We start from the raw sequence: 27,891 nt of genomic DNA, 5'->3' as shown, positions 1-27,891 counted from the left end.
CTTGGAATGGTGTCATCAGACCCTTAATGTTTACTTGAAAGGCAGAACTCCAGACAGTTTTTCACTTCCTCAGTACTTCACAAACATTTCTATTTAGGGTTGTGTTGGTCTTTGGTAACACAGATGTGTTATATTATTTGAAAATTATTACAAATACATGGAGGTCTTGTAGCACAATGGTAACAACTTACCTCTGAGTGAGAAGCACTAGATTCAATCCCATTCCAGGACCTGGTGGTGAAGAATAAAACTATAATATAAAGGAGAGAATTAGGCCATTCAGACCACCAAGTCTTTTCCACCATGGCCGATATGTTTCTCAACCCCATTTTCCTGCCTTCTCTCCATAATCCTTGATCCCCTTCTCTATCTCTGTTTTAAATACAGTCACAGAGCCATACAGATGTAAACTGAAACAGACCCTTCGGTCCAACCTGTCCATGCCGACCAGATATCCCAACCTAATCTCGTCCCACCTGCCAGCACCTGGCCCATATTCCTCCAAACCCTTCCTATTCATATATCCATCCAGATGCCTTTTTAAATGTTGCAATTTTACCAGCCTCCACCACTTCCTCTGGCAGCTCATTCCACACATGCACCACACTCTGCATGAAAAAGTTGCCCCTTAGGTCTCTTATATCTTTCCCCTCTCACCCTAAACCTATGCCCTCTAGTTGACTTGGCCTCCACACTTTCTGTGGCAACAGGTTCCACAGCTTCACAACCATCTAGCTGAAGAAACTTCTCTACACCTCAGTTCTAAGGGATTGTCCCTTCACTCTGAAGCTGTGCCCTCGAGTCCTAGTATCTCCAACTTGTGGAAACATCTTCTCCACATCCACTCTATTGTCTCTATATTCTGTAAATTTCAATCAGATCCCTTTCATCCTTCTAAACTCCAACAAGTACAAACCCAAACATTCTTATATGACAGGTCCTCCATTGCAGTGGTCATTCTTGTAAACCTCCTCTGTACCTTTCTGTGGCCAATACCTCCTTCCTTAGACATGCCTTCAATATTCCAGATGGGTTGTGACCAGAGCCTTATACAACTTCAGCAGTATATCCCTGCTTTTGTATTCTAGTTGCTAACATTAATGCTAACATTGCATTTGCCTTTCTAACTGCCAACTGAACCTGCCTGTTAACCTTAAGAGACTCCTGAGCAAGGACTCTCAAGTTTCTTTGTGCTTCAGATTTCTGAAGCTCGTCCCTGTTTATAAAATAGATTATGTCTCTATTCTTCCTACCAAAGTGCACAAACTCATACTTTTCCACATTGTATTCTATGTGCCACTTCTTTGAGCACTCTCCTACCCTGTTAAGACTTTCTGCAACCTCCCAGCTTCTTCAACATTACCTGTCCTTGTTCATATCTGCTATTGAACTGGTTTTCATAGTAAAACTGCATATTGAAGTCCTCTGTGATTATTTTATCTATCGCCTGATTTATTTTCTCTGGCAAGGTGGATTAAAAGTATGGTCAATCGGGTTGAGCACCAATTGTAATGCTTTCCAACATATGCCAGTGGTAAGGGTGGGATAGGTTCCTAGTCAATAGTGTCATGGAAAGAAGTTGGAACCATTGTCATCATTAGTGCACTTCTGCCTTAACACTGAGTAAACAATGTGGAGAGATGCACTCCAATTCAGCCCCAAATATGTATGTCTGAAAGAGTAACTATTTCAGACTTCTGAAATCTACATGACGTAATATGGTGACAGTAAATTCTAAACATTTTAAACAAATGTAATGCTGGAAAAAGATTGGGAAAACTAACCTAAATCAGTGCCAGTGAGAGAGAAAACTAACAAGCAAAAATGTGATGGTCATTGTTGTGGTAATGAGGATGAATTGGGAGGCCAATGATGTTGGAGAACAATTTGAGAAGTATAAACATAAGTGTGCACTGACATCCAGTAGTGTTCAAAAAGTATACTGAAGAGGAAAGGACCAACTATACCATTTAGTAAGCAGCAGAGAAAGGATTAGATACATTTAATAGTTGGGAGACCCTAGAAGCCAACAATAAAAAGCCGGATAAAACCTTTGAAAAATTCAGCACAGATCTTGTGCCAAAGATGAACAATCATAGAACATAGAACAATCCAGCGCAGAACAGGCACTCCGGCCCTCAATGTTGCGCCAACCTGTGAACTATTCTCAGCTCGTCCTCCTACAATATCCCAAAATCATTGATGTGCTTTTCTAAGGATTGTTTAAATCTCCCTAATGTGGCTGAGTTGACTACCTTGGCAGGTAGGGCATTCCACGCCCTTACCACTCTCTGCGTAAAGAACTTTCCTCTGACATCTGTCTTAAATCTATCACCCCCCATTTTGTAGTTATGCCCTCTCGTACAAGCTGATGTCATCATCCTCGGAAAAAGTATTTCACTGTCTATCCTATCTAATCCTCTGATCACCTTGTACGTCTCTATCAAATCCCCTCTTAGACTTCCTCTTTCCAATGAGAACAGACCCAAGTCTCTTAGCCTTTACTCATAAGATCTTCCCTCCAGACCAGGCAACATCCTGGTAAGTCTCCTCTGCACTTTTTCCAATGCTTCCACATCCATCCTGTAATGGGGTGACCAGAACTGAACACAATATTCCAAGTGTGGCTGCATCAGCGTTTTGTATAGTTGCAGCATGATATTGCGGTTCCGGAACTCAATCCCTCTACCAATGAAACCTAGCACACTGTATGCCTTCTTCACAGCACTATCCACCTGAGTGGCAACTTTCAGAGATGTATGCACATGGACTCCAAGATCCCTCTGCACAGCCACACTACCAAGAACCTTTCCATTGACCCAGTACTCTTCCTTCCTGTTATTCTTCCCAAAGTGCATCACCTCACATTTAGCTGCATTGAACTTCACTTGCCACCTGTCAGCCAAATTCTGCAGTTTATCTAAGTCCCCCTGCAACCTGTAACATTCTTCCAAACTGTCCACTACTCCACCAACTTTAGTGTCATCTGTAAATTTATTAATCCATCCACCTATGCCTGCATCTAAGTCATTTATAAAAATGACAAACAGCAGTGGTCCCAAAATAGATCCTTGCGGCACACCACTAGTAATTGGACTCCAGACTGAAAATTTTCCATCAACCACCACTCGCTGCCTTCTTCCAGAAAGCCACTTTCTAATCCAAACTGCTAAATCATCCTCAATTCCACACCTCTGCATTTTTTCCATCAGCCTACTATGTGGAACCTTATCAAAGGCTTTACTGAAGTCCATGTATACCACGTCAACTGCCCTACCCTCATCTACATGCTTGGTGACCTTCTCAAAAAACTCAATGAGGTTTGTAAGACACGACCTGCCCTTGACGAAACCATGTTGACTATCTGAAATCAAATTGTTGCTTGCTAGATGATTATAAATCTTATCTCTTACAATCCTTTCCAAAACCTTTCCTACAACAGAAGTATGGCTCACTGGGTCTATAATAACCTGGGTCATCTCTGCTGCCCTTCTTGAACAATGGCACAACATTTGCAATTCTCCAATCCTCAGGTACTAAACCTGTAGACAATGATGACTCAAATATCAAAGCCAATGGCTCTGCTATCTCCTCCCTAGCTTCCCAGAGAATCCTCAGATAAATCCCATCTGGCCCAGGGGACTTGTCTACTTTCACTCCTTCTAGAATTGATAACACCTGTGCGTAGCTAGCCTCGATCTTTTCTAGTCTAAAATCTTGTATCTCATTCTTCTCCTCTACAATATTCACCTTTTCCTGAGTGAACACCGATGAGAAATGTTCATTTCGCACCTCTCTGATCTCTACAGGGTCCAGACTCAACTTCCCACTTCTGTCTTTGACTGGCCCTATTCCTACCCTAATCATCCTTTTATTCCTCACATGTCTATAGAAAGCTTTAGGGTTCTCCTTTATTAGATTTGCTAAAGACTGCTCGTGTCCTCTTTTTGCTCTTCTTAACACTGTCTTTAAATCCTTCCTAGCTGTAACTCTCCATCGTCTCATCTGAACCATCTTGCCTCATCAACACATAAGCCTCCTTCTTCTTCTTAACAAGAGATGCAATTTCTGTAGTAAACCACGGTTCCCTTACCTTATCACTTCCTCCCTGCCTGGCAGGGACATACCTATCAAGGACACGCAATATCTGTTCCTTAAACCAGCTCCACATTTCGATTGACTGCATTTTGCTACCCCATTCTATGCATCCTAATTCTTTCCTAATCGCATTATAATTGCCCTTGCCCCATCGGTAACTCTTGATCTGTGGCATGTACCTATCCCTTTCCATCGCTAAACTAAACATAACTGAATTATGGTCACTCTCTCCAAAATGCTTACCTACAACTAAATTAAACACCTGGCCTGGTTCATTACCAAGCACCAGATCCAGTGTGACCTCCTCTCTTGTCAACCCTTCGACATACGGTGTCAGGAAACTCTCCTGTACACATTGGACAAAAACTGATCCATCCGACGTACTAGAGCTATAACATTTCCAGTCAATATTGGGGAAGTTAAAGTCCCCCATAATGACCACCCTATTCCTTTCAATCCAACTCAGGATAGTTTTACTGATCCTCTCTTCCACCTCTCTGGAACTTTGTTGAGGCCTATAAAAAAACTCCAAGCAGTGTGACCTCCTATCCTGTTTCTAACCTCAGCCCACACCACCTCAGTAGACGAGTCCTCATCAAAAATTCTCTCAGATACCGTTATACTATCCTTGACTAACAAGGCCACGTCTCCCCTTCTTTTACCGCCTTGCCTGTTTTTAATAAAAGATCTAAACCCTGGAACCTGCAACATCCATTCCTCACCCTGCTCTATCCATGTCTCCGAAATGGCCACAACATCTAAATCTCAGGTACCTATCCATGCTGCAAGCTCACCTACCTTATTTCGGATACTTCTGGCATTGAACTAGACACACTTCAAACCAGTTTGCTGTCTGCCAGCACATTCCTGTGACCCTGAAATGCTGTCCCTGTCCTTCCTACTCTCATCCTCCTGTGCACTGCAACCACACCTCTGGTTCCCATCCCCCTGCTGAGCTAGTTTAAACCCACCCAGGATAATTTCCCACCCAGGATAATAGTCCCCCTCTGGTTCAAGTGAAGACTGTCCTGTTTGTACAAGTCCACCCTCCCCAGAATGAGCCCCAATTATCCAAGTACCTGAACCCCTCCCTCCTGCACCATTCTTGCATCCACGTGTTCAGCTGATATCTCTCCCTATTCCATGCCTTGCTATTACGTGGCACGGATAACAAACCAGAGATAACAACTCTGTTTGTTCGAGCTCTCAGCTTCCATCCTAGCTCCCTGAAATCCTGCCTTACATCCCTATCCCTCTTTCTACCTATGTCAGTGGTACCTACATGGACAACGACTTGAGACTGGTCACCCTCTCCCTTCAGGACCCCAAAGATACGATCCGAAACATCACGGACCCTGGCACCTGGGAGGCAACACACCAACCGCGAGTCTCATTCGTTCCCAACAAACCTTCTATCTGAGCCTCTAACTATTGAGTCCCTAATGACTAACAATCTCCTCCTTTCCCTCCTTCCCTTCTGTGCCACAAGGACAGGCTCTGTGCCAGAGACTTGGGCCCCACTGCTTGCCCCTGGTAAGTCGTCCCCCTCAACAGTATCCAAAATGGTATACATGTTTTTCAGGGGAACGACCACAGGGGATCCCTCCACTGACTGTTTTTTCCCCTTTCGAACAGTCACCCAGCTTTCTTCTTGCTTAGGAGTAACTACTTCCCTGTAACTCCTAACTATCACAGCCTTTGCCTCCCGAATGATCCGAAATTCATCCAACTCCCACTCCAGTTCCCTAACATGGTCTTGGAGGAGCGAGAGTTGGGTGCACTTCCTGCAGATGTACTTGGATGGGACACTAATGACGTCCCTGACCTCAAACATCATGTAGGAGGAACATTGCTCTCCCTGCATGCCATCCCTGCTAGTCCCCTAGTCACAAAGTAAAAAAGAGACACTTACCTGATATGTCCCTGGTCTTTAAGGTTAGAGGAGGTGGTTGGGTGGGAGGCTCTACAAAGCTATAGTCTCGGGTTGAGAAGACACTGACTTATATAACAGGATGGAAATAAAAACACGAAGTCCCTCCTTTCCCAGAAATCTCTGCTCTCTGACTTCAAATTTAAAAGCACAAATCAGTGACTCACCGCTCCCGGCAGGCCCCTGGTGCAAGCTCCTGCCCTTCGAGTTGCTACTGCCGCTGAAAAACAGATATGAGTTTTGAAACCTGAGGTGGCAACAAGATGAGCCTGATGACAATATTATAGCCAGATTGAAAAATATAGCCAGCTACGTACCCTCCAATGTTATTTTCTTCTGCATGAACCTCTAGGGTCTCTTTTCTCACCTCTAAGTTCCATGTACAGCAGCGACTTCTGAACTGAGAATTCAATGGTAGGAACACCATGCTGTGCTGAGAGGCATGCATAGAACCTCTGAGTGCCTGCATTGTCACATAGAGTAAACATTAGTAGCCAGCACAGGTAAATCAAAAGAAACAATGATGTGTTCATAGATCAACTCATTTGGGGCTTTGCATTATCTTGCCTTTAATCTATTCTAGAAGATCTTTCTGAAAAATTTGAAAGACAGTGGTCACCCAAGGAAAAAGCTCTGAAACTGAGCAGCATCACGCTGATGACATATGGTGAAACTGAGATTTAACAGCAAGGAGTATCACAAATCAGAGGGGATACAAGAAAGAAAAGATGCTAACTGTATGTTCTACGTCACTGAAACAGATGGTCCTGCTACCCTGGGGTTCAGCAGATGCAAAAATCTGCAGCTGAATTCAGTAAGCCATGAGATGAATGAGGCATCACTGAGGGCTAAAGGGAGAACACACATTGAAAACCTCCTTCCAATCAGAAACAAGGAAAATTTGGTCCGAGTATATCTGGGGTGTTTTGATCAGATAGTTGAATGCTTTGAAGATTTGAGTGTCACATCACTATTGATCCAGAGGAGAAAGTGATTCATCCATGACATAAAGTACCAACTGGGCAGGAAGCAAGCAGAGTGGGCACAGCAGGAAGTTAGCATACTGGTTGGAAGGGAAACATAAGCTACAAGATTGTAACAGGGGACTTGAGATTTCCTGACAGGACAGTGTCGTTTTCACACAACAGAAGAAGGACCACATTTTATTATTAAAGTGATGCCATGAATAATGTTTTTAAAAGTTAAGGATTAAATATTAAGTTATACAATATACAAAGGCATTATACTCTTTTAAAGAATAAAATGATTTTATGTTATAGTATTTTAAAGGAGTTGGGAAGTATGTTGGCATGTTTATGCATATAAGTATCTAGGGTGACACATGAAGCACCCACAGTCTGTATACTGAGACAACAATGTTTTATTCCACAGTATATGGCGAGAACTTGAGAATGACACTCGAGCTCACCTCCAATATTTATGTTCAATGGTGTGATTTTTCAGACTTCAGTAACCTACAATGTAAAAGCAGATTAATGACTGAGTCAATATAATTGCCATGTTTAGCGATTTTGATTACCAATTTCTTCATGACGAAGAACGTGGTATTAAGCTTATTTTTTTAACATAGCATTTATGAAGATAAGTTTTAAATAGGGTAGACTTCAGAGCTAAAGTTGTGTAGTAAAGTCTACAGCACACCATCTGAAGAAATGTACAGCAATGCAGAAAGAAAATCAATGAACATCTTCACTACTCCATCAGTGTAAGTGCTGCAATTTTCTCTTCAGTATCTCTGTTACTGTACAATCAGACACGAAGGCTCATGCTCTACCATACTGAAAATTTTCTGTGACATTTTCCACACTCATTGTCATCCACCCCAACACCAACACCACTAACCTTGCATGTCCTCTGTGCTGCCTACTGCCTACTGCTGTAGTTCATGTGATGTAGGTAGACATCATGAGCATTCCAAGATGGTGGCAGAGTAGGGCGCTTCAGCTAGAGCTCATCCTCTCTGCCTGTTCTTCTTTTACTTCTCTTTCATTTTGGGCTCTGTGTTTTTGTTTCTCTCTTCAGTCCCGGCCTCTGATGATTCCTCACCACAGTACAGACACGACAAAGGTCTTCCCGGCTTGGCAGAGCGGCCTCCTGGCCTGATGTAGCATCCTCCTGTAGCAGCCTCCCAGCTTTATGTAGCAGTCTCCCGGCATTGCATGAATGGCCTCCCGGCATGTCAGCCTCTTGGCCTCAGTGTGGTCTCCCAGTCTTGAGTCGATACCAGAATATTCTCCCAGCCTCATGATCTCTAAGGTGAAAACCAGTGTGGACTGGAGTCTAGATGCCAGTGTGGTCTGGGTTGGAAGACCACTGTTCTGAAATTTTATTTCTGCAACGCTGGACGTTTATTTCTCTATTTTCTGAGATCTTGTAACTGAAGAATCTGTACCTGGTACCTTTGTACATAAGATGGTGCTGTAAGTGGCAATGTATAAACATTTCACTGTATTCACTTAAGTAAATGTGACAATAAAGCTTAGTTCAATTCAATAGGCGCACAATGCCCAGAGGGAGGGTGTTCCAGGATTTTGGCCCAGTGACAGTAAATGAACGGTGATATACTTCCAAGTCAGGATGTCGAGAGGCTTGGAAGGGAGCTTGCAAGTGATGGTGTTCCCATGTATCTGCTGTCATTGTTCTTCTTGATGCAAGTATTTGTGTGTTTGGAAGGTGCTGGCTAAGGATCAATGGTGAATTTCTGCATTGCATCACGAGATAGTACACACTGCTGCATTGTTAAAAATCACACAAGACCAGGTTATAGTCCAACAGGTTTAATTGGAAGCACACTAGCTTTCAATTAAACCTGTTGGACTATAACCTGGTGTTGTGTGATTTTTAACTTTGTACACCCCAGTCCAACACCGGCATCTCCGAATCATGACTGCTGCATTGAGCATTGGTAGTGGAGGGACTGGATGCTTGTGGATATGGTGCCAATTAAGCAGGATGCTTTGCCCTGGATGGTGTCAAGCTTCGTGAGTATTGTTGGAGCTGCATCCATCCAGGCAAGTGGGGAATATTCCATCACACTCCTGACTTGTGCCCCTTGTAGATGGTGGGCAGGCTTTGGTGAGTTAGGAGGTGAGTTACTTGCCACAGTGTTCCTAGCCTCTGACCTGCTCTTTCGCCAACATGTTTATATGGCAAGTTCAATGAAGTTTCTGATCAATGGCAACTCCAACTTGATAGTGGAGTATCCAGTGATAGCAATGGTATTGAATTTCAAGGAGTGTGATTGTCTGTTGGTGGAAATAGTTATTGCCGGGAATTTGTGTAATCCAAATGTTACTTGCCACTTGTCAGCCCAAGCCTGGATATTTTCTAGAGTTTGTTGCATTTGAACACTTACTGCTTCAGTATCTGAGGAGGTGCTGAACATTATACAATTATTGGCAAACCACCTCAGTTCTGACTTCATGATAGAGGGAAGATCATTAATGAAGGGGTTGAAGTTGGTAAGGACTAAGATACTACCCATGAAGAACTCCTTCAGAAATATCATGGAACTAAGATGACTGATCTCCAACAACCACAGTCATATTTCTATGCGGCAGGTATGATTCCATCCAATTGAGAGTTTGCCTCCTGGTACCTATTGATTTCAGTTTTTGCTAAGTTTTTCAGTTGTGCTTGGTCAAATACTGTCTTAATATCAAAGGCTATCACTTTCACCTCGCCTCTGGAATTGAGTTGTTTAGTCCATGCTTGAAACAATGAGGTCAGGAGCTGAGTGACCCTGGCGGAACCCAAACTGGGTGTCACCGAGCAGGTTATTTTTAAAATTGGAATTTCAAATAATCATGTTTTATTGAACCGGTCCCAATCTATTCATATTGTTCACAATTAACAATACCAAAAGTATGGTAGTTTTGCCACTGCTGCTGCCAAAATCCTACCATCTTCTGCATGATTTAGTAGCCCTTAATGACTTGCTTTCCATCCAACCATGTAATTTTAGCAGTACATATGAACAACTTTGATTCATTTGTATTTGGCTCAGCATTGGCCATTGTCAACATATTAGGTCCTCGGTGCTTCAATGGAAAATGTATTGGCAAAAAATCTCACTATAGATGAATTTTACACCAGTGCCATTGTGTTTTGTGAAGCCAGCACCCTGGCACATGAATTGAAGAATGGTTCTGTGTAATGTCAAGTTCTTGCGGCCAAACCCTTCTCTCCAGTGCACAGTGCACAGACTTTTTCTGCAGTCTTTGGGACCTCACCGGCAAAGAGCTCCATCTTAATATGGCCCATGGTGTTGTCTCTGATGGTAATGTCCATGAACACGTGCGGGATCTTGTTCTTTAGAATCACACTGCCTTCCAAAGGTGGGGAGCTGAGCAGATGCTTCTTGATCGCACTGTTGACGACACCTTCTATCACTTTACTGATCGAGAGTTGACTGATGGGGTGCTATTGGATTTATCTGTCCTACTTTTTGTGTGCAAGACATGCCTGGGCAATTTTCCACATTTTTAGGTAGATGCCAGTGTTGTTCTAGCTTTACTGGAACATTTTTCCAAAAGACAGGAGGAACCTGAATATGGACCATGAATTCTCTGGAGTCTGAAATAACAAACACTGATTTATCCATAAGCAAATGAAAACTTGGAAAGCAGAGATTCCCAATTTCCTCTGAGATAGCTGAGAACAAGATCGCTAAAACCACCCCAATGCTTATACAGGTGAGCAAAGGATGGGAACCATGCTCAAGTGACCATGGGCCAAATATTCAATATTTTATATTGACCCAGAGTTGGAGAAAACAGGCTGGACAGAAAATTTACCAAACTAAATTGCCCATTCCTGATGATGGGCTTATGCCCGAAACGTTGATTCTCCTGCTCCTCGATTGCTGCCTGACTGGCTGTGCTTTTCCAGCACCACACTCTTTAACTCTGACCTTCAGCATCTGCAGTCCTCACTTTCTCCTTTCTAAATTAAACAGCGGCCGGCATCAATCAGCTAAAGAGAACAGTGCAAATGAGATCAAAGAGATTACAAATGTTCAAGGGGAACCAGTTATAACCAGTTCAAGGGTTCTGTATTACAGATATTTTGTTCAGATATTCTGGCATCCTGACTGCCTGAGTCTGTCCACTCATCTGGCAATGATGCAGGGTGCTGGCAAGACCCCAGTGGATGATTTTAACTCAGATCATGACTCTGTTGGTCAAAGACCACAGAATATTCTGGAATGTCAAGGTTGAGGGGGCAATAAGAATGCACATCTGGACATCACCCACTCAATGAAGACTCAGTGAAGATGCACCGAAGACTCAGCGAGCATTTGACCTGCCCAGCAGTGGAGCTCACCACCTGGAGAGTGAGCAAGAAGACCTGCCCTGACCCCTCTGAGACACATCCTCATAGAAGAGAGCCAGACCTACATCAGAGAGGAAGGAGATTCCAATTACCTAGCTCAAACATACGGATCATTGCGGGTAATATTCTTTATCAGGTGGATGGAGTTAAATAGAGAATAAATATTGTGGGAATTTAGGAAATGCTTACATTGTGATTTTACAGAAGAATAATTTGTGATAAAATTGAATTGAATAACAAATCAAATTCCATGGTCCTTTGTCCACCTAACGGATAAGAACACTTGGGTAAACTGTTTTTAATACATGAACTAGTCAAAGTGTCAAAGCCCGGACACCAGGGCAGAGACTTATGGGGAGGAGTGGGGAGATGTACGTTAGTGTACATGATGCCCATGTCACAGACTTGGGAGAGACATAAAAGCTTAATAATGAAACATATAAATAGCATACATCAGTAGTCACGTGAGCCATCATGTACAATAGACTGGAGGGGAGTGAATCAGTACAATCTCTTGTTGTTTAGCTCAGAAGTGTAACTAGTTAACAGTATGTTAAAGAGAAAACTTGGCTTACCACCAATTTAGACTCAGCATTCTTGCTAGATCTTTACTCAGGACACAGCTCCTTCTAAGACCTTTGAGAGAATGGAATTACAAGTCATGACCTGAAATATTGGGCAAAATCACACTGGAACCTAAATAACGTGGGTTATGATGAGATTCATGGCAGAATTGTGACTCTGCCTTGCATTGCTTTCCATTATTATTTTGTGTTTTGCCGTCTCAGCCATAGATAACAAACTCAGACTACATTTCTCTTACTGTGTGGTTTAGCACAGACACAAAGGCAGCAAGCCTGCCTTGGTTGTCCTCAGCCAAGTCAAGGGAGATAGTTTTCACTCAGGCTGTCCTGGCACAGTAAGACAAGGGCAGCCTCTGATGCCAGTCCAGGGCTTGGACAAGATCAGTTAACCAATCGTGGAGGGTGTCTAGATGCTCTCCACATAAATAGAGAGGAACTAAAGGTCAGGAGTATGGTGCTAGAAAAGCACAGCAAGTCAGGCATCATCTGAGGAGCAGAAGAATCGACATTTTGTACAAAAGCCCTTCATCAGGAATGAGGCTGTGAGATAAGGGGGTGGTGAGATAAATGGGAAGGGGGTGGGGATGGGGATGGGTAGAAGATAGCTGAGTGTGCGATTGGTAGATGGAGGTGGAATAATGGTGATAGGTCAGAGAGGAGGATGGAATGGATAGGTAGGAAGGAAGATGGACAGGTAGGACAGTTCATGGGGCAGAGCTGAGTCAGAAGGTTGGCACTGGGATAAAGTGGGAATAGGGGAAATGAGGAAACTGGTGAAGTCCACATTGATGCCATGGGGTTGAAGGGTCCCGAGGCAGAAGATAAGGCATTCTTCCTCCAGGCATTGGGTGATAGGGAGTGGAGATGTAGGAGGCTAAGGACCTGCATGTCCTCTGCAGAGTGGGAGGGGGAGTTGAAACGTTCAGCTACGGGGCGGTGGGGTTGGTTCGTGCAGGTGTCCCGGAGATGTTCTCTGAAGCAATCTGTGAGTAGGCATCCTGTCTCCCCAATGCAGATGAGATCCCATCGGGAGCAATGGATACAATAAATGACATGTGTGCAAGTGCAGGTGACACTTTGATGGATGTGGAAGGCTCCTTTGGGGCCTTGGAAGCAGATGAGGGGGGGAGGTGTTGGCACAGGTTTTGTAATTCCTGCGGTGGCAGGGGAAGGTGCCAGGAGGGGAGGGGAGGATGGGTTAGTGGGGGGGGGGGGGGGGGGGTGCATGGACCTGATGAGGGAGTTGCGGTGGGAATGGTTTTTTAACCAAAAGTGGTTGGGGTTGGGGTGGGAAATATATCTCTGGTGGTGGAGTCCATTTGTAGGTGGCAGAAATGGCAGAGGATGATGCGATGTATACGGGGGTTGGTGGGGTGGAAGGTGAGGACCAGGGGGGTTCAAAACCATCATCTCCCAGACTATATGCAACCTTACCACCTCTAGGGATCTCCCACCACAGCTTCCAAAATCATAGTTCGGGATCCCTGCACTGCCTGGTTCTACTTCCTACCCAAAATTTACAAGCCTCTCTACTCCAGACAATCCATCATCTCAGCCTGCCCCTGCCCCACCAAAATGATCTACAAATACCATGATACTGAACTATCTCCCTGGTCCAGGAACTCCCCACATACATTTGAGACACCACCCACGTCCTCCACCTCCTTCAAGACTTTTGTTTCCCTGGCCCCCAATGCCTCATCTTCACAGTGGACATCCAGTCCCTGTACACCTCCATCTGCCATGACCAGGGCTTCCAAGCCCTCCATTTCTTCCTCTCCCGATATCCTCACCAGCACCCTTCCACTGACACTCTTATTCATTTGGCTGAACTTGTCCTCACTCTCAATGATTTCTCCTTTGACTCCTCCCACTTCCTCCAGACCAAAGGGGCCCAGGAGGAGGTTGAACAGTTCATCAACTTCACCAATATGTTCTACCCTGACCTTAAGTTCACCTGGACCATCTCAGACACCTCCCTCCCCTTCCTGGACCTCTCCATCTCCATCAACGGTGATCGACTCAACACTGACATTTTCTACAAACCCATCAACTCCCACAGCTACCTGGACTACACCACCTCCCACCCTGCCTCCTGCAAAAATGCTATCCCTTGTTCTCAAACCTTCTGCCTCTACCACATCTGCTCCCAGGAGGACCAGTTCCATCACAGAACACACCAGATGGCCTCCTCCTTTAAAGACTGCAATTTCCCCCCCCATGTGGTTGATAATGTCTGCCAGCGCATCTCATTCACTTCCCGCATCTCTGCCCTTGAACCCCACCCCTCCAACTGCAACAAGGGAAGAATGCCCTTGATCCTCACCTTCCATCCCACCAACCTCCGGATACATCGCATCATCCTCCGCCATTTCTGCCACCTACAAATGGACCCCCCCACCAGAGGTATATTTCCCTCTCCCCATCCCCATCCACTTGCCACAAAGACTGTTCCCTCCGCGACTGCACACACAACCCTCCCTCCCCTCCTAGCACCTTTCCCTGCTACTGCAGGAATTGCAAAACCTGCACCCAAATCCCCTCCCTCACCTCCATCCAAAGCCCCATAGGAGCCTTCCACATCCATCAGAGTTTTACCTGCACTCCCCAAGTTATTTATTGTATCCATTGCTGCCAGTGTGGTCTCCTTGACATTGGGGAGACAGGAAGCCTACTTTCAGAGCACTTCAGAGAACATCTCCAGGACACTCGCACCAACCAACCCCATCACCCCATGGCCGAACACTTGAGCACCCCCTCAGTCTGCCGAGGACACGCAGGTCCTTGACCTCCTCCATCACCACTCCCTAACCACATGATGCCTGGAAGAAGAACGCCTCACCTTCTGCCTTGGGGCCCTCCAGCTCCATGGCATCATTTGCCCTCTTCCCCACCCCCCCACCCTATCCCAGTTCCAACCTTCCAACTCAGCTCCACCCTCATGACCTGTCCTACCTGTCCATCTTCCTTCGCACCTATCCGCTCCACCCTCCCCATCCGATCTATCACCTTTACCCCCACCTCCATCTACCTATCGCACTCTCAGCTACGTTCCCCCCAGCTGAACCCCCTCCCATTTATCTCACCACCCCCTCGGCTCAGAGCCTCATTCCTGATGAAGGGCTTTTGTGCGAAACTTCAATTCCCCTGCTCCTTGGATTCTGCCTGAACTGCTGTGCTTTTCCAGCATCACATTCTCAACTCTAATTTCCAGCATCTACAGTTCTCACTTTTGCCTAGGAACCAAAGGTCAGGCAGCTAATTGTCAGTCTTGAATCTTCCTGCCTTATTCTGGGGGAGCTCTGCGTTTCCTCAGAGAGAGGCAGAAATTAGGGGAGATGAAAGTGGTTGGCACAAATATTATTTTTGGCACATGTGGGGAGGTGTGCCAAGTGAATGAGTAGGCAGCACAGAGGACATGCAGGGCTAGTGGCATAAGGACTTAGAATGGGTGACAATAAATGTGGAAAGGTGTTGCAGGTAATAGTGAGAGTAGTAGAGCACAGGAGGTGGGTACAGTAGCAGAGTAAAGTGAGTGTGAGGTATTGGATAGAAACTGGGGCCACTTGTGCTGGCAGAGAAGAAAAAGACATTAACCTTCTTCCTATTGTGCTGTGCATACTCCAGACTAACCTAGTTGGCAGCTTCAGATCAGGCTAGCATGCTCTGATGCCATATCTTACTCTTCTCGCCTTGGGGATTATAATATGGAGGTGCCATGTTGGATTGAGATGAACAGGATCTCTCAGCTGTGCATCACCCCATCCAGCAGAATCTCCAGGTCCCTCTCTGTAAACTGGGCTGCCAATCTCCCCTTGCCTTCCGCCTCCACAGCAAGTATCACGAATCATGCAGGCAGTTCCAGACTGATCATCCTTACCTGGCTGCATGTGCCAGGATGCTGATCAATTCCGTGATGTCCCAGAATTGGCAAGTTGCTCTGGGAATGGCATGTGTTAAGATAGGGGAGGAACCAGAAAAGAGAGACGTAATAGGAATGAGGTAGGCCTTGAGGAGAAAAACCCTCCAAACAAATTTGTCTCAATTGGGTACATAGCCCGTTAACTCCATTTCTCTCTCCACAGAATTTGCCAGGCCTGCTGAGTATTTACATAAGAATGCTGCTTTTATTTCGTATTTTGAATATCTAAAGTGTTTTGAAACATTTTGATTTATTTGGTTCACTCTTGAGAGTTCTTTTTTAATAGCATCAGAATTGCAGATGTGAGTTCAACATGTTATTAAACTTGCCCACGTCTTCTTCGAGATAATGCTAGCTCAAAATTGAACCAAACCAAATAGCTTCTGAAATGGAAAAAGAATGAAACAAGAGATAAGGCAGATGTTAGTTAATTGCAGAAATACTTTTGAGAGAAGTTAAGTAAGTGTATCAGTATGCAGAGAAAGAGGTGCAGAGATATATTCTCGTAGGTTATTCTATGATTGATTGTACTCAGGACAATTTGTTAGAATTGTCATCTGTTTTTATGTGACACATTCAGAACCTCTGTATAAAAGTCTCTCAATCAAGTACTGAAAGAGTTTGATAAATACTGAACAGGACATCAGGACGAACACTATACTTTAGGATGGTGGAGAAAGTGAGGACTGGAGATCAGAGTTGAAAAGTGTGGCGCTGGAAAAGCACAGCAAGTCAGGCAGCATCCGAGGAGCAGGAGAGTTGACTTTTCAGGCATAAAGCCCAGGTTTAGCTAAGAGGGAAGGCATGGCCTTGTTTAAAATCCAGCACCTCTGTTAGGAACATAGAATCATAGGAACAGGAGTAGGCCCCTTGAGCCAGTTCCACCATTCAATGACAGCATGGTTGGTCTGTGGTTTAACTCCATTGGTTCATATCTCTCAATACTTTTGAGAGATGTATCTGTCTCAGACTTAAAATTAACAACTGATGCAGCATCCACTGCCATTTGTGGAAGAGCATTGGAAACCTTTGAGTGTAGAAAAGATTCCTAACATTTCTCCTGAATGATTTGGTTCTAATTCCCAGACTCTGCCCCCAGTTCTAAATCCCTATACTCAAACAGTGGAAATAGTTTCTCTTTATATATCCTGTCTTTTTCCTATTGGTATCTTAAACCTGGATCAAATCTCCCCTTAACCTTCCACATTCTAGAGAAAGCAGGCCCAATTTCTACTGTCTTTCCTCATAACATAATTCCTGAAGTGCTGGTATCGTTATTGTAAATCGAAGTTGTACTCCCTCCATAGCTAATATATCCTTTCTGAAGTGTGGTGCCCACATCTTCTCACAGTACTCCAAAACAAGGGTTTTGTTTGGTGCAGCTCAAATTCTGCATCCTTATACTCCACTCTTCTAGATTTAAACGGCAGCATTCCATTAGCTTTCATGATTGTTTTCTGCACCTGTCTGTGACATTTTAAAGATCAATGCACCTGAACCCCCAAGTCTCTTCGGACATGCATTATATTTAACATCATACCATCTAGAAAGTACCTTGATCTATCCTTTTTCGGTCCAAAATGGATAACCCCACACTTGTTTACTTTGAACTCCATCTGCATGGTTTTGCTCATTCATTTTGTCTACCAATATCCCTTTATAATTTTATGCTATTATCTACTCTGTCTACAATCCTATCGAACTTTATGTCATCCTCAAATTTGGATATATGGTTTTGTATGCCATATCCAAGTCGTTAATAAATACTGTGATACTGTGAATAACTGAGACTTGAACACAGATCCTTGTGAGTCATCACAGGTCACATCCTGCCAAATTCAGTATATATCCATTAGCTTTTGCAGATTTCCATGTGTACTGCACCAGTGGAATAAGTAATGAATGGTAACCCCTCTTTATGGATGTGTGTGTTTCAATGCGTTGGTGCCGAGCACCTGACATCCCTTTGTAGTTCTTTTTTTCCTTTTAAGGTTTGTAGTCTTAGTCTAGTACTTCAGGTTTGGTTGTGCTTTAAACTGTGGCTCAGACAGATTAATGGATGAATCTTAGGAAAAAGAGTTTTCATAACTGTGATACTGCTTTTTTACAGCCTTTAGTTCTACTTGCTGCTACTCACTAGCTGTTACAACTAGTTTTTAATGTCCACTTGCTGCTCCCATAATGTGGCTTATGGTTTTCTTTATGTTTAACCCATGTAACATTTACAATCGATAGGCAGACTCTGTTCAAACAGACATCTTGAAGTTTATTTACAACATTAATTATTTTCAAGGTGATATTATCTGGTCTTGTGTTTGCTGATGTAACTGCACATATTTACCTGACTGACTCAATGACTCAATGATTCCTGAAGAAGGGCTTAGGCCCAAAACGTCGATTCGCCTGCTCCTCGGATGCTGCCTGGTCTGCTGTGTTTTTCCAGCACCATATTTTTTGACTCAATGACTCAGAAAAGTGACTGCAGGCAAGGTGGGTACCTGTCAACAAGAACATTAGATTTGATGATGTCATGTAACAGGTTTAAAGCTACAGACCTGTCTGGTCTGGAAGCTAGTCCACATTACACACTGAGGAGATGATGCCCTTCTACAGGTTACCTTGGCAGCTGTGGTCACCCTGTATCTTATTAAATGTAATCGCTTCAGAAATTGTTATGACTCTCTCTTTAACATGTGATCGTTGCTGGTTATCTTCAATTCCATCAGTTGAGCTACACAGAAGTTGTTGAATAAACTTAATTCCACATTTCCATTTATTTCCATAAACCAAATTGGTGATATGAATATATTCTGTTCTGATTTAGAATTTATCCACAAATGGGGCATCGAATCACCAGGAATTCAACGTAAGAATTGAAATACTATCCAGTCCTGTGGCTTTCAAGAGCTGATTGTTGTTGTGGATGGGGTAGGGAGAAATGCTGTGACCTTGAAGCTGTCATTCAAAGAATAATGGTGTAGAACACCTAACTTACAAAAGCAATGACAAGCTTATACTGTGGATTGGAAATAAATCCTCTCTATATTATACATAATTTAAAAGTAGTCAATACAATTCAGATAAGGAATTTACATTTTTAAAACATTATTTGATTTCACATGTGAATGTTTAATGGAAAATCCACTTCCTTTGTACCCATCAACTGTCATCTAAGGGAGCTCCAGGCAGACAATGTAATAACCTTTTCATGTGAATATTGTTCAATTAAACTGGAAAGGAGGACACAATGGAACACAAAAACCACAGCAGGGTGCAATTTCTGGGATTTGTTGCTAGGGAAATCAATGCAGTAGAATGTAATGACCTGATTCAGTTTGGTTGGAATTCAAATATTGCTGATGCTGAGATTTAGATAAATGAAAATTAACTGACAGAAAATACAAACATTGGGTTTTTTTTTAAAGTAGCGTTTAGATATCTTATTTTGTTAGTGCAATGAAAGGGCAATGCCAGAATACCAGACATAAAGAACTGAAAAGTAGGCAGAATGATGATACACTGGAAGATTGGAATCACAAAACTATTTTGGAGTTCTCAATCAGTTACATGGATATTTCAATAGCTACTGGTTTAAATTCCAGAGACAAATATTTATACATATAGATACTACGTAAGCATAAAAGTTGTTCAAAATAAGCTTTAATTTATTATATTGGAATATTTACATTGCACCTTTTTCACTAAAATTGTAACTACTGATCTGAGACTTACTTCAAATTGTTTTCCAAATACGTGATTCACTATTAATGGACTAATGTCATTGATTTTTCCAATCCGTTTCTGTTGACGCGTGTTGCTTGGCTACGAAGCAGTCCTGTTCTGAGAACATTAACCAATCAGAATGAGTGTCATTAATTAAAAGGCAAAAGTGGCAAGTCACATTGTTACCTTGGCAATGAGTAGCTGCTACAGTCTGTGTGGAAAGGTTAGAATCTATTAATGTTTCCGTCTGTGGGATTGTGCACTGAGAGGTGTAACCATTTTCAATTGCAGCTTCTTTAATGGATCAACCATATCACTCAAACTCCTGCAATCTGCCACTGAAAAATCAAAATTGGGAAGCAACAATCAAGGGTAAAGCATTAAAAGTGAAGATAGAAAAATTCAGAACAAATAATTAACTCTCTATCCATTTTACATATCACATTTTGCAAATTTGAATTAATTAAAGTTCTTTCTAGCCAATGAAGTGTTGTCATGTTGTAATATAATAATATAAAGGGCTGATTCTGCCTTTAGATGTTTTTGGGTGGTTCCCAAGACATTTTCATTGAGTATACCTTGAGTATACAGTCTGTGATTTTCTATTCATAAATTTCTAAATAATGAAAGTTCTTTCCCTTTATAAAAAAAAGACGTAGAAACCATACCAGCTCAATGGCTGGGTGGCATGGTTGCACAGTGGTTAGCACTGCTACCTCACAGCACCAGAGACCTGGGTTCAATTCCTGCCTCAGGCAATTATCTGTGTGGAGTTCGCACATTCTCCCTGTGTCTGTGTGGGTTTCCTCCAGGTGCTCTGGTTTCCTCCCACAGTCCAAAAGCGTGCAGTGAATTGGCTATGCTAAATTGCCTGTAGTGTTAGGTGTAGGGGAATGGATCTGGGTGGGTTGCTCTTCAGAGGGTCAGTGTGGACTTGTTGGGCTGAAGGGCCTGTTTCCACACTGTAATCTAAAAAAAAAATACAGTTGCTGTGTGTGCTGATTTATTTAGGAGGAACACCAAATCACCACTTAAATGATTATTTGTGATTGCACTGTTAAGTGCAGAGGATAAACACATTGACAACACGTCCTACCTATGCACAAAAGTAACCGTTGTAAATTAGATTTTGGCGCAAGTTCGAGTGGGTCCTGTGATACAACTTATTGAGATTAACATTACACAATGCCCTTATGTTGGCTATGGCCTTGAAGGTTTTGTGTTTGTGTAAATGTTTCTATGTCTCAGCATTATATGGACCACATTATATGGCAGTGTGAAGCCATTTAGAATATGACCATAGGAAGTGCTTTTGAGGAGATAAATAAAGTTTAGCCATGCAAACACTTACTTTTATAAATTTGAAAGAACTGTGGATGCTCTAAATCAGAAACAACAACAGAAAAAGCTGGAAAAGCTCAGCCGGTCTAGCAGCATCTGTTAAGAGAAATCAAAGTTAACGTTTCGAGTCCAGTGATCCTTCCTCAGAACTGATGGTAGCTAGGAAAATGTCAGCTTATATGTGGAAGATAAGGTGGGGGGAGAGGTTAAGGAATATATGTTCGGGATAGAGCCCAAAAAGTGGGGTGGATTGGCTATGCTAAATTGCCAATTGTGTCCAGGGATGTGCAGGCTAGGTGGGTTAGCCATGGGGAATGCAGGGTTACAGGGACAGGGAGTGGGATACTCTTTGGAGGGTCGGTGTGGACTTGATGGGTCGAAGGGCCTGCTTCCACACTGTAGGGATTCTATGATTCTATGAACAGTTGGACAGACAAAGGAGGGTACGTAGCTCTTAATGGACACTGTCAATGGCAATAGGTAGTGTGTAATGGCAGACTGTGTTAACAAGGTTTGGTGTGTGAGGTAAGGGGCTGGGATAAAGGAGAGTTCAGGCCCTAAAATTATTGAACTCAATATTTGAGTCTGGAGGACAGCAGGTGATGTTCTTCCAGCTTGCGCTGAGCTTCACTGAAGCACTGCAGCAAGCCTGAGACAGAGATGTTGCTAGGGAACAGGGTGGGCTGTTAAAGTGGTGGGCAACTGGAAGCTCAGGGGCTTTTTTGTGGGCAGAACGTAGATGTTCTGTGAAGTGGTCATCCAGTCTATGATTTGTTTCCCCAGTATGGAGGAGACCAGTTTGTGCACAGCAAATGCACTAGACTAGATTGTGAGAAATGAAGGTAAAGTGCTGCTTCACCTGGAAGGTATGTTTGAGTCCTTTGATACTGAGGAGGGAGGAGGTAAAGGGGCAAGTTTTGTTTGGTGCAGGGGAAGAAACTGTGGGGCTGTGGGGCGGGGATGGGGTTGGGGATGAAGGGAGTGAAGAACAAGTGGATCTGGTGTCCAGGAGGGAATATACCTGCAAAAGGGAGGGGAGGGGAATATGTGTCTGGTGGTGGTAGCTTGCTGAATGTGGTGAAAATGGTGGCTGATTAATCTTCTAGGTGTCGATGCTGGTGGGCTGGTAAGTAAGGACAGAGGAAACCCGATTTGTTGTGGGAGGAAAGAGAGGGGGTGAGGCGGAAGTGTGGGAGATGGGTCAGGCCTTGTCGACAATGGTGCTGGGAATCCTTAGTTGAAGAAGAAGCTGGACATTTTGGAGGCTCCTTTGTTGAAGCTGGTCTCATCAGAACATTTGTGACAGAGATGGTGAAGCTGGGAGAATGGAATGGAGTGTTTACAGGAAGCACAGTGTGAGGATATATAGACCAGATAGCTGTGGGAGTCAGTGGGTTTATAGTGCATATTAGTGGCCAGTCTATCCCCAGAAATGGAAACAGATGTTGAGAAAGTGAGGGGAAGAGTCAGAGATAGATCAGGTGAAAGCCAGGGCAGGGTGGAAATTGGAAGTGACATTGATAAACCTTTCCAATACCAGATGAGAGGGGGAAGCAGCACCGATTATATCATTGATATATTGGAGAAAGAGTTGTGGGTGGGGGCCAGAGCAGGACTGGAACAAAGAATGTTCCACATACCCCACAAAGAGACAGATATAACTGGGGTCAATGTGGTAGCCAAGCCACCCCTCTGATCTGAAGAAAATGAGAAGAGTTAAAAGAGAAGTTGTTGAGGGTGAGGAGGATGCGCTCGGCTAAGCAGAGTAGGGTGTCAGTGCGTGGGGACGGTTCAGGCTTTTGGTCCACAAAGAAGCTGAGAGTCCTAAGACCATGCTGGTGGGATAAGAAGGTGTTTCAATGGGGGAAAATTTCAAACTTAGTGGATAAACCAAAATTGAAAACATTGTCAACTGTGAGGGCAGTGCAGAACTTCTAAAGAACATTGTAAAATTAGTGGGGCAAGCAGATTGGTGGCAGGGAAATTTGAATGTGGAGAAGTGTGGCACATTTTGTTAGAAAGAAGATAATCAGACATTAAAAAAAAGGATGGTATTCTAAAGGGTGCCCAGGAACCGAGATATCTTGGTGTATATGTGCATAAATCATTAGTGATTGTAGAAAGGTGGAGAAAATGGTTAATAAAGATGATGGTATCCTGGACTTTATTAACAAGATATAGAGTCCAGGACTGGGGACGTTATGCTGAATTTATACAAACTCAATACATCTGTTAGACCTCACTTACAGTTTCTTTTACTGTTCTGGGTGCCACTGTTCAAAAATGTGCAGGTGAGGTGGATTAGCGATGGTAAATGCAAGATCTGGTTTGGGGCTAGTTCTGGATGGGATGCTCTTTGACAGCTCAGTGCAGACTTGATGAATCGAATGGCCTCTTGCCGCTCTCTACGGGTTCTATGATTCAGAAATGTGCATTGCTAGAAGAGGTCTGTGAGAATTATTCCAAGGATGAGAAACTTCAGTTATGAAGATAGGTTGTAGAAATTCATAGATGCACATTTTTTTGTATCACTGTTTGACATCTTCGAACAGCTAAGTTGTTGGTCTCGTGTACTGAGACGGTTTCCATAGAAAAGAGAAGCTCAAGAGAAGGTTTGATTAAAGTTATCAAAATCTTGAGAGGTCTGAGTAGAGTAGATAGGAAGAAATTGTTCCCATTGTAAAAGGATCAAGAATGAAAGATAACAGAGTTGAAGTAATTTGCAAAAAGAAGCAAATAAATATTTTCATGCATCGAATAATTGGGAGATGAAATGCATTGCCTGGAAATATGGTGAAGGAAGGTTCAGTTGAGGCACTCAAGAGGCCATTGGATGATTATTTAAATGGAAATAATGCTCAGAGTGATGTCCAGAGAGCTGCTGCAGGCACAATGGGCCAAATGGCTTGCTGATCCATTGTAGCAGTTCTTGCGACTGATTATAATGTATCACCAGCAAAGTTATTCTCATTTTTGTACAAGTTAAAAACAGCATAATACAATAGAAATTAAGTTATTCACATTTGTATCTTTTTTTTTCAGATGAAAACTATTCCAAAGTGCTTAGCTGAAATTTGGGAATTATTTGGGTATATATATTACCCGGCTGGTGGTGGTGGCAATGGGAGGACAAGGGGCTGGTTGGATAGTTTTTGAATGGTTAAGTGCAAACATGGTCATGAGTAAATTGACTACTCCTTCACTCTCTGTCCACTTTCCATTGAAATCAATATAATTGAAAACAATCAGACTGAGAAATAGTTGTCAACTTTCTATGGATCTTGAACCCAACTAAGTTTGGATAATGTGAGTGGGTTGAATGAGAGTGGAGAGAGGGGCAAAGTGATGTTGGGATATCAAAGGGAGAAGGAAAATTGTGAAGGTGACAGGAAAAGGCAGAGGTTAATGATTCCTAGCAGGTACCTGCAAACAGATATCATATTCTCAATATCTCCAAAAACAGTTAGATTTCTGGGATGAGAGTTTAAAGTGGGGAAAGTCCAGTCAGATTGGTAGAGTTTTGGTTGTGGACAATGGAAGGATTTGCAAATATCACTACCCATCAATTCTATGGTGTAATTCATAGATGCACATTTTTTTGTATCACTGTTTGACATCTTCGAAGAGCTAAGTTGTTGGTCTCATGTACTCAATATTCCTGCAACCTCAGGAAAAGAAGGAGAGGGTTCAACAATGGAGTGCTCTTGTGGACAACAATTAAGGCCATTACACTAGCAGCAGGCAGCATAAGAGAAGGAGGAAAGACAAGAATTAGCCATCCAGGGCACTGGCATATTATACAATCTCAGAACAAGGACTTTCAGGATCTGAGAGTCAATGGAAGAATCAACTGAGTCTATCTGGGTAACAGAAATATATGGGATTGTGCAGCAAGACCTACAACCATGTACGTTTGATGGGAACTCAATGCCAAAGGCCTTCTTGAGGCTTCAGCACTCAATTTTCTACCACTGGTTATTTACAGAGCAGGCAGGTGGGACTAGTTTAGTTTGGGATTATGTTTGGCATGGATTGGTTGGACCGAAAGGTCTGTTTCCACGCTGTATGACTCTATCACTCTATGTAAATGAATTCATCATTTACTCCCTAGATGAGGGCAGCCACATGGAAGGGGCATTTGGCTTCTGGGCCTTTAATAATTTCTCTCAGGTCTAATAGTAATTTAACTACATGCCTGTGGGCATTGTGGTTCCCTGGAAATAGAAAACAGCATTTTTAAATGGCAAGGCCTTTCAATCTTTGAACAATTGGTCTATTCTACATAGGCCTGGTGACACGGTGGCTTAGTGGTTACACTGCTGTCTCACAGCGCCAGAGATTTGGGTTCAATTTCAACCTCAGGTGACTGCCTGTGTGGTGTTTGCACATTCTCCCTGTATCTGCGTGGATTTCCTGGTTGGGCCAAAGTGCCTATTTCTTCGGAGGGTTGGTGTGGACTTGTTGGGCCAAAGTGCCTATTTCCACACTGTAGGGACTCCATGAGTGAATAGTCACGTGTCCTGTGCTCCTTTGCCAAGGATCTCTTATGACCCGTCTATTTTGTGCAACTTGGGCCTGCCAGAAGTTCTGAGGCTCTGCTCATGTTGGCAGTTCGATCCTTGGTGACAAGAGCTACCCCCTCCAGCCTGGTAGCTGACTTCAGCGAGACAATCACAGAGCAACAGGCAGCTCATGCCTTCTTCAGAGCAGACTACAGGCCTGCTGAAAATGCATCTCAATTGCCTTGACTAGTCTCCAGGTGCTCTGCAGCAGTCTCCACAGAGGGTGCCATGAATCATCATGCATTGCACAATGTAGTCATACTAATTGGAGAATAGTTGCAACAGGTCAAGTTGGAAGACGAGCATTACTCCTTGGATAAGGCTGAAGAGGAAACCATGAATGCAGTTCAGCTTTTACTGCTTGCCAGAGTGAAGTGCACGAATGTCAGAACAAACTTGGTACCCCAATTCATCTAGGTACGTGATTGAGAAAGGATAGAGATTGAGATGCTGGCCTGCAGTGAGATCAGTGGCAGAGCGAAAGCATTATCAGTGGAATGAATTGAGTGTGAGGACAGAAGCTGATCAGTGAGTAGATCGATGAATATATCTAGCTCTTATATTAAAAGTAAGGTCCTTTGTTTAGGTTTCCAGTATTTTTCTTCTATTTTCTCTTAAAAACAGCTACTTAAGAATAACATTGATGCTTATGATCATTGCAGTAAAGTGTAAAGAGAAGGTAATCTAGATTAATTAATTTATAAATTAAATCAAATTTGATAGTGATGACATCATGGGTGATGTGTTGTTGCTGAAACATATAGAAGCTACTGGACATCAATGTGATCAGAGCGAATATACCTTTATTAAGTATTTGCAGCTTGAGGAATCTTGGATCTTAGTTGAGGGCTGCATTCTATGTTACAGACAATACACTGCATCAGGGAGGGGCCACATGATCTGGTCACATTGCTTCAGAGAGTGGTCATACCCCTCAGACTCCGTAATGCAAATTGGGGTGTGATCAGGGACAGGTAGGTGTGTGAAACTGCGGGTGATGCAGATTTGAAGACACAGGGAGTTGCACTTGAATAGCCTTGGCCCCTGCAAAAGTTCTTGTAAGCTCTGCGGATAAGACTGAGGACTGCAGATGAGACGGGTACACTGACCACAACCTTGGTACAGGTAGCAATTTAAGTTGGGGGAAAAAGAAAGGATTACGAAAAGTGTAATTAGGACTGTTCTTGTAACCATAAAGGGGAGTCCCAAATTATCATCATCTATGTTGGTATTGATTTTGATAGGACCAGAAAGGAGGTTCTGCGGAGAGATTTTGAAGAGTTAGGAGCTAAAATACAAAGCAGAACTCCTAAGGTAATCATTTCTGGATTACTACTTCTATACTTCAATGAACAAATGCCCAATCTATCCAAATTCTCCTGGGAAGACAATTTCTCCATGCCTATAGCAGCCTGGTAAACCTTCTTTGGACTGCCTCCAATAAAGTTTTATTTAGATAAGGTTGCACAGTGTCTCACTTGTACTTCAGATGATCAAACTTCATAGAACTCTAACTCAAAGCTACAGTTTGAAGCTCATTTTTATCGCAGGAGAGAAGCTAAGAGGACATCAAATAGAGCTGTTGAACAGTTTCAGAGGGTTGCAAAAAAATTTGGCAAACAAACTATTTGCATGGATCAATGAATTGGAAGTTTAAGACTAACTAGTTAGTATCCTAACAATTATTAAAAAACAATTACATGATTTCCAGTATTTATTCAAATGGCAAGGTGAAATGCGACTAAATGAATGGCTCTTTCAGTATGTGTATTGGGAAAAATGGCTGTTTGTAAAATTTTATCATTCCGTTTATGCACATTTAATAAAATAGTGTAGGTATCAGAACCATTCAAAAATTAATAAGTGATCTGGTAATGACATGAAAAATGTCAAAAATGGTTCTAAATTTGAATTCCAATCAATGTCGACCTTTGTAGCAGAATCACTTGAACAAAGAAGGTAAAAATATATCAGCGTTCTCATTTCTATTCATTAGCTTGTGATTCTGAATGGGAGGCGTGTGTGTTTGGCTATCCGTAGATAACAGGTCAGGTCTGTATAGAGGAGCTGAATATTTTTAAATAAAGACTGTAGGAAGCTACAGAGCACAGGGATTTTGGGTCTTTGTGCAGAAATCACAAAAAACTAGCATACATGTTCAGCGGAAGGCAAATAGATGGAAAGGAATGGAATATAAAGTAGAGAAGTGTTGCTAAAACTATACAAGGCTCTGATCAGGCGACAGTTAGAATACTGTGAATAATTTTGAGACTTTTATCTAAGGAAAGTTATATTGGAATCAGAGGCAGCTTAAGAAGGGTTTACCAGTCTGATCCTGGGTACAGAGGAACTGCCTGATGAGGACAGGTTGATTAG

The 27,891-nt window shown here is 43.0% G+C and overlaps 1 protein-coding gene across 4 annotated transcripts in view; it reads right to left on the bottom strand.

Annotated features, from left to right (window-relative positions):
• LOC122549295 (uncharacterized) overlaps nucleotides 1–19,653 on the bottom strand; it is a 32,607-nt gene extending 12,954 nt beyond the window's left edge. For 2 of the 4 annotated variants that reach the window (XM_087985823.1, XM_087985820.1), the window contains exons 1-6: nucleotides 19,622–19,653; nucleotides 18,231–18,387; nucleotides 7,458–7,503; nucleotides 6,346–6,491; nucleotides 6,196–6,248; nucleotides 192–250 (exon numbers count right to left, since the gene is read on the bottom strand). In XM_087985823.1, the coding sequence (XP_087841949.1) occupies nucleotides 192–250; nucleotides 6,196–6,248; nucleotides 6,346–6,370 (137 nt within the window). In that variant the 5' untranslated portion in view covers nucleotides 6,371–6,491; nucleotides 7,458–7,503; nucleotides 18,231–18,387; nucleotides 19,622–19,653. The remainder of the gene's footprint in view (nucleotides 1–191; nucleotides 251–6,195; nucleotides 6,249–6,345; nucleotides 6,492–7,457; nucleotides 7,504–18,230; nucleotides 18,388–19,621) is intronic. The other 2 variants (XM_087985821.1, XM_087985822.1) reach the window with 1 other exon arrangement.
• Between the last annotated feature and the right edge of the window lie 8,238 nt (nucleotides 19,654–27,891).

The sequence above is a fragment of the Chiloscyllium plagiosum genome, unplaced genomic scaffold (genome assembly GCF_037043375.1).
Source record: "Chiloscyllium plagiosum isolate Xiang-an unplaced genomic scaffold, Cpla_swu_hap1 HiC_scaffold_4, whole genome shotgun sequence".
Classification (NCBI taxonomy): domain Eukaryota; kingdom Metazoa; phylum Chordata; class Chondrichthyes; order Orectolobiformes; family Hemiscylliidae; genus Chiloscyllium; species Chiloscyllium plagiosum.
Note: the sequence above shows the minus strand (reverse complement) of the source record. Positions and strands in the feature narration are given on the sequence as shown.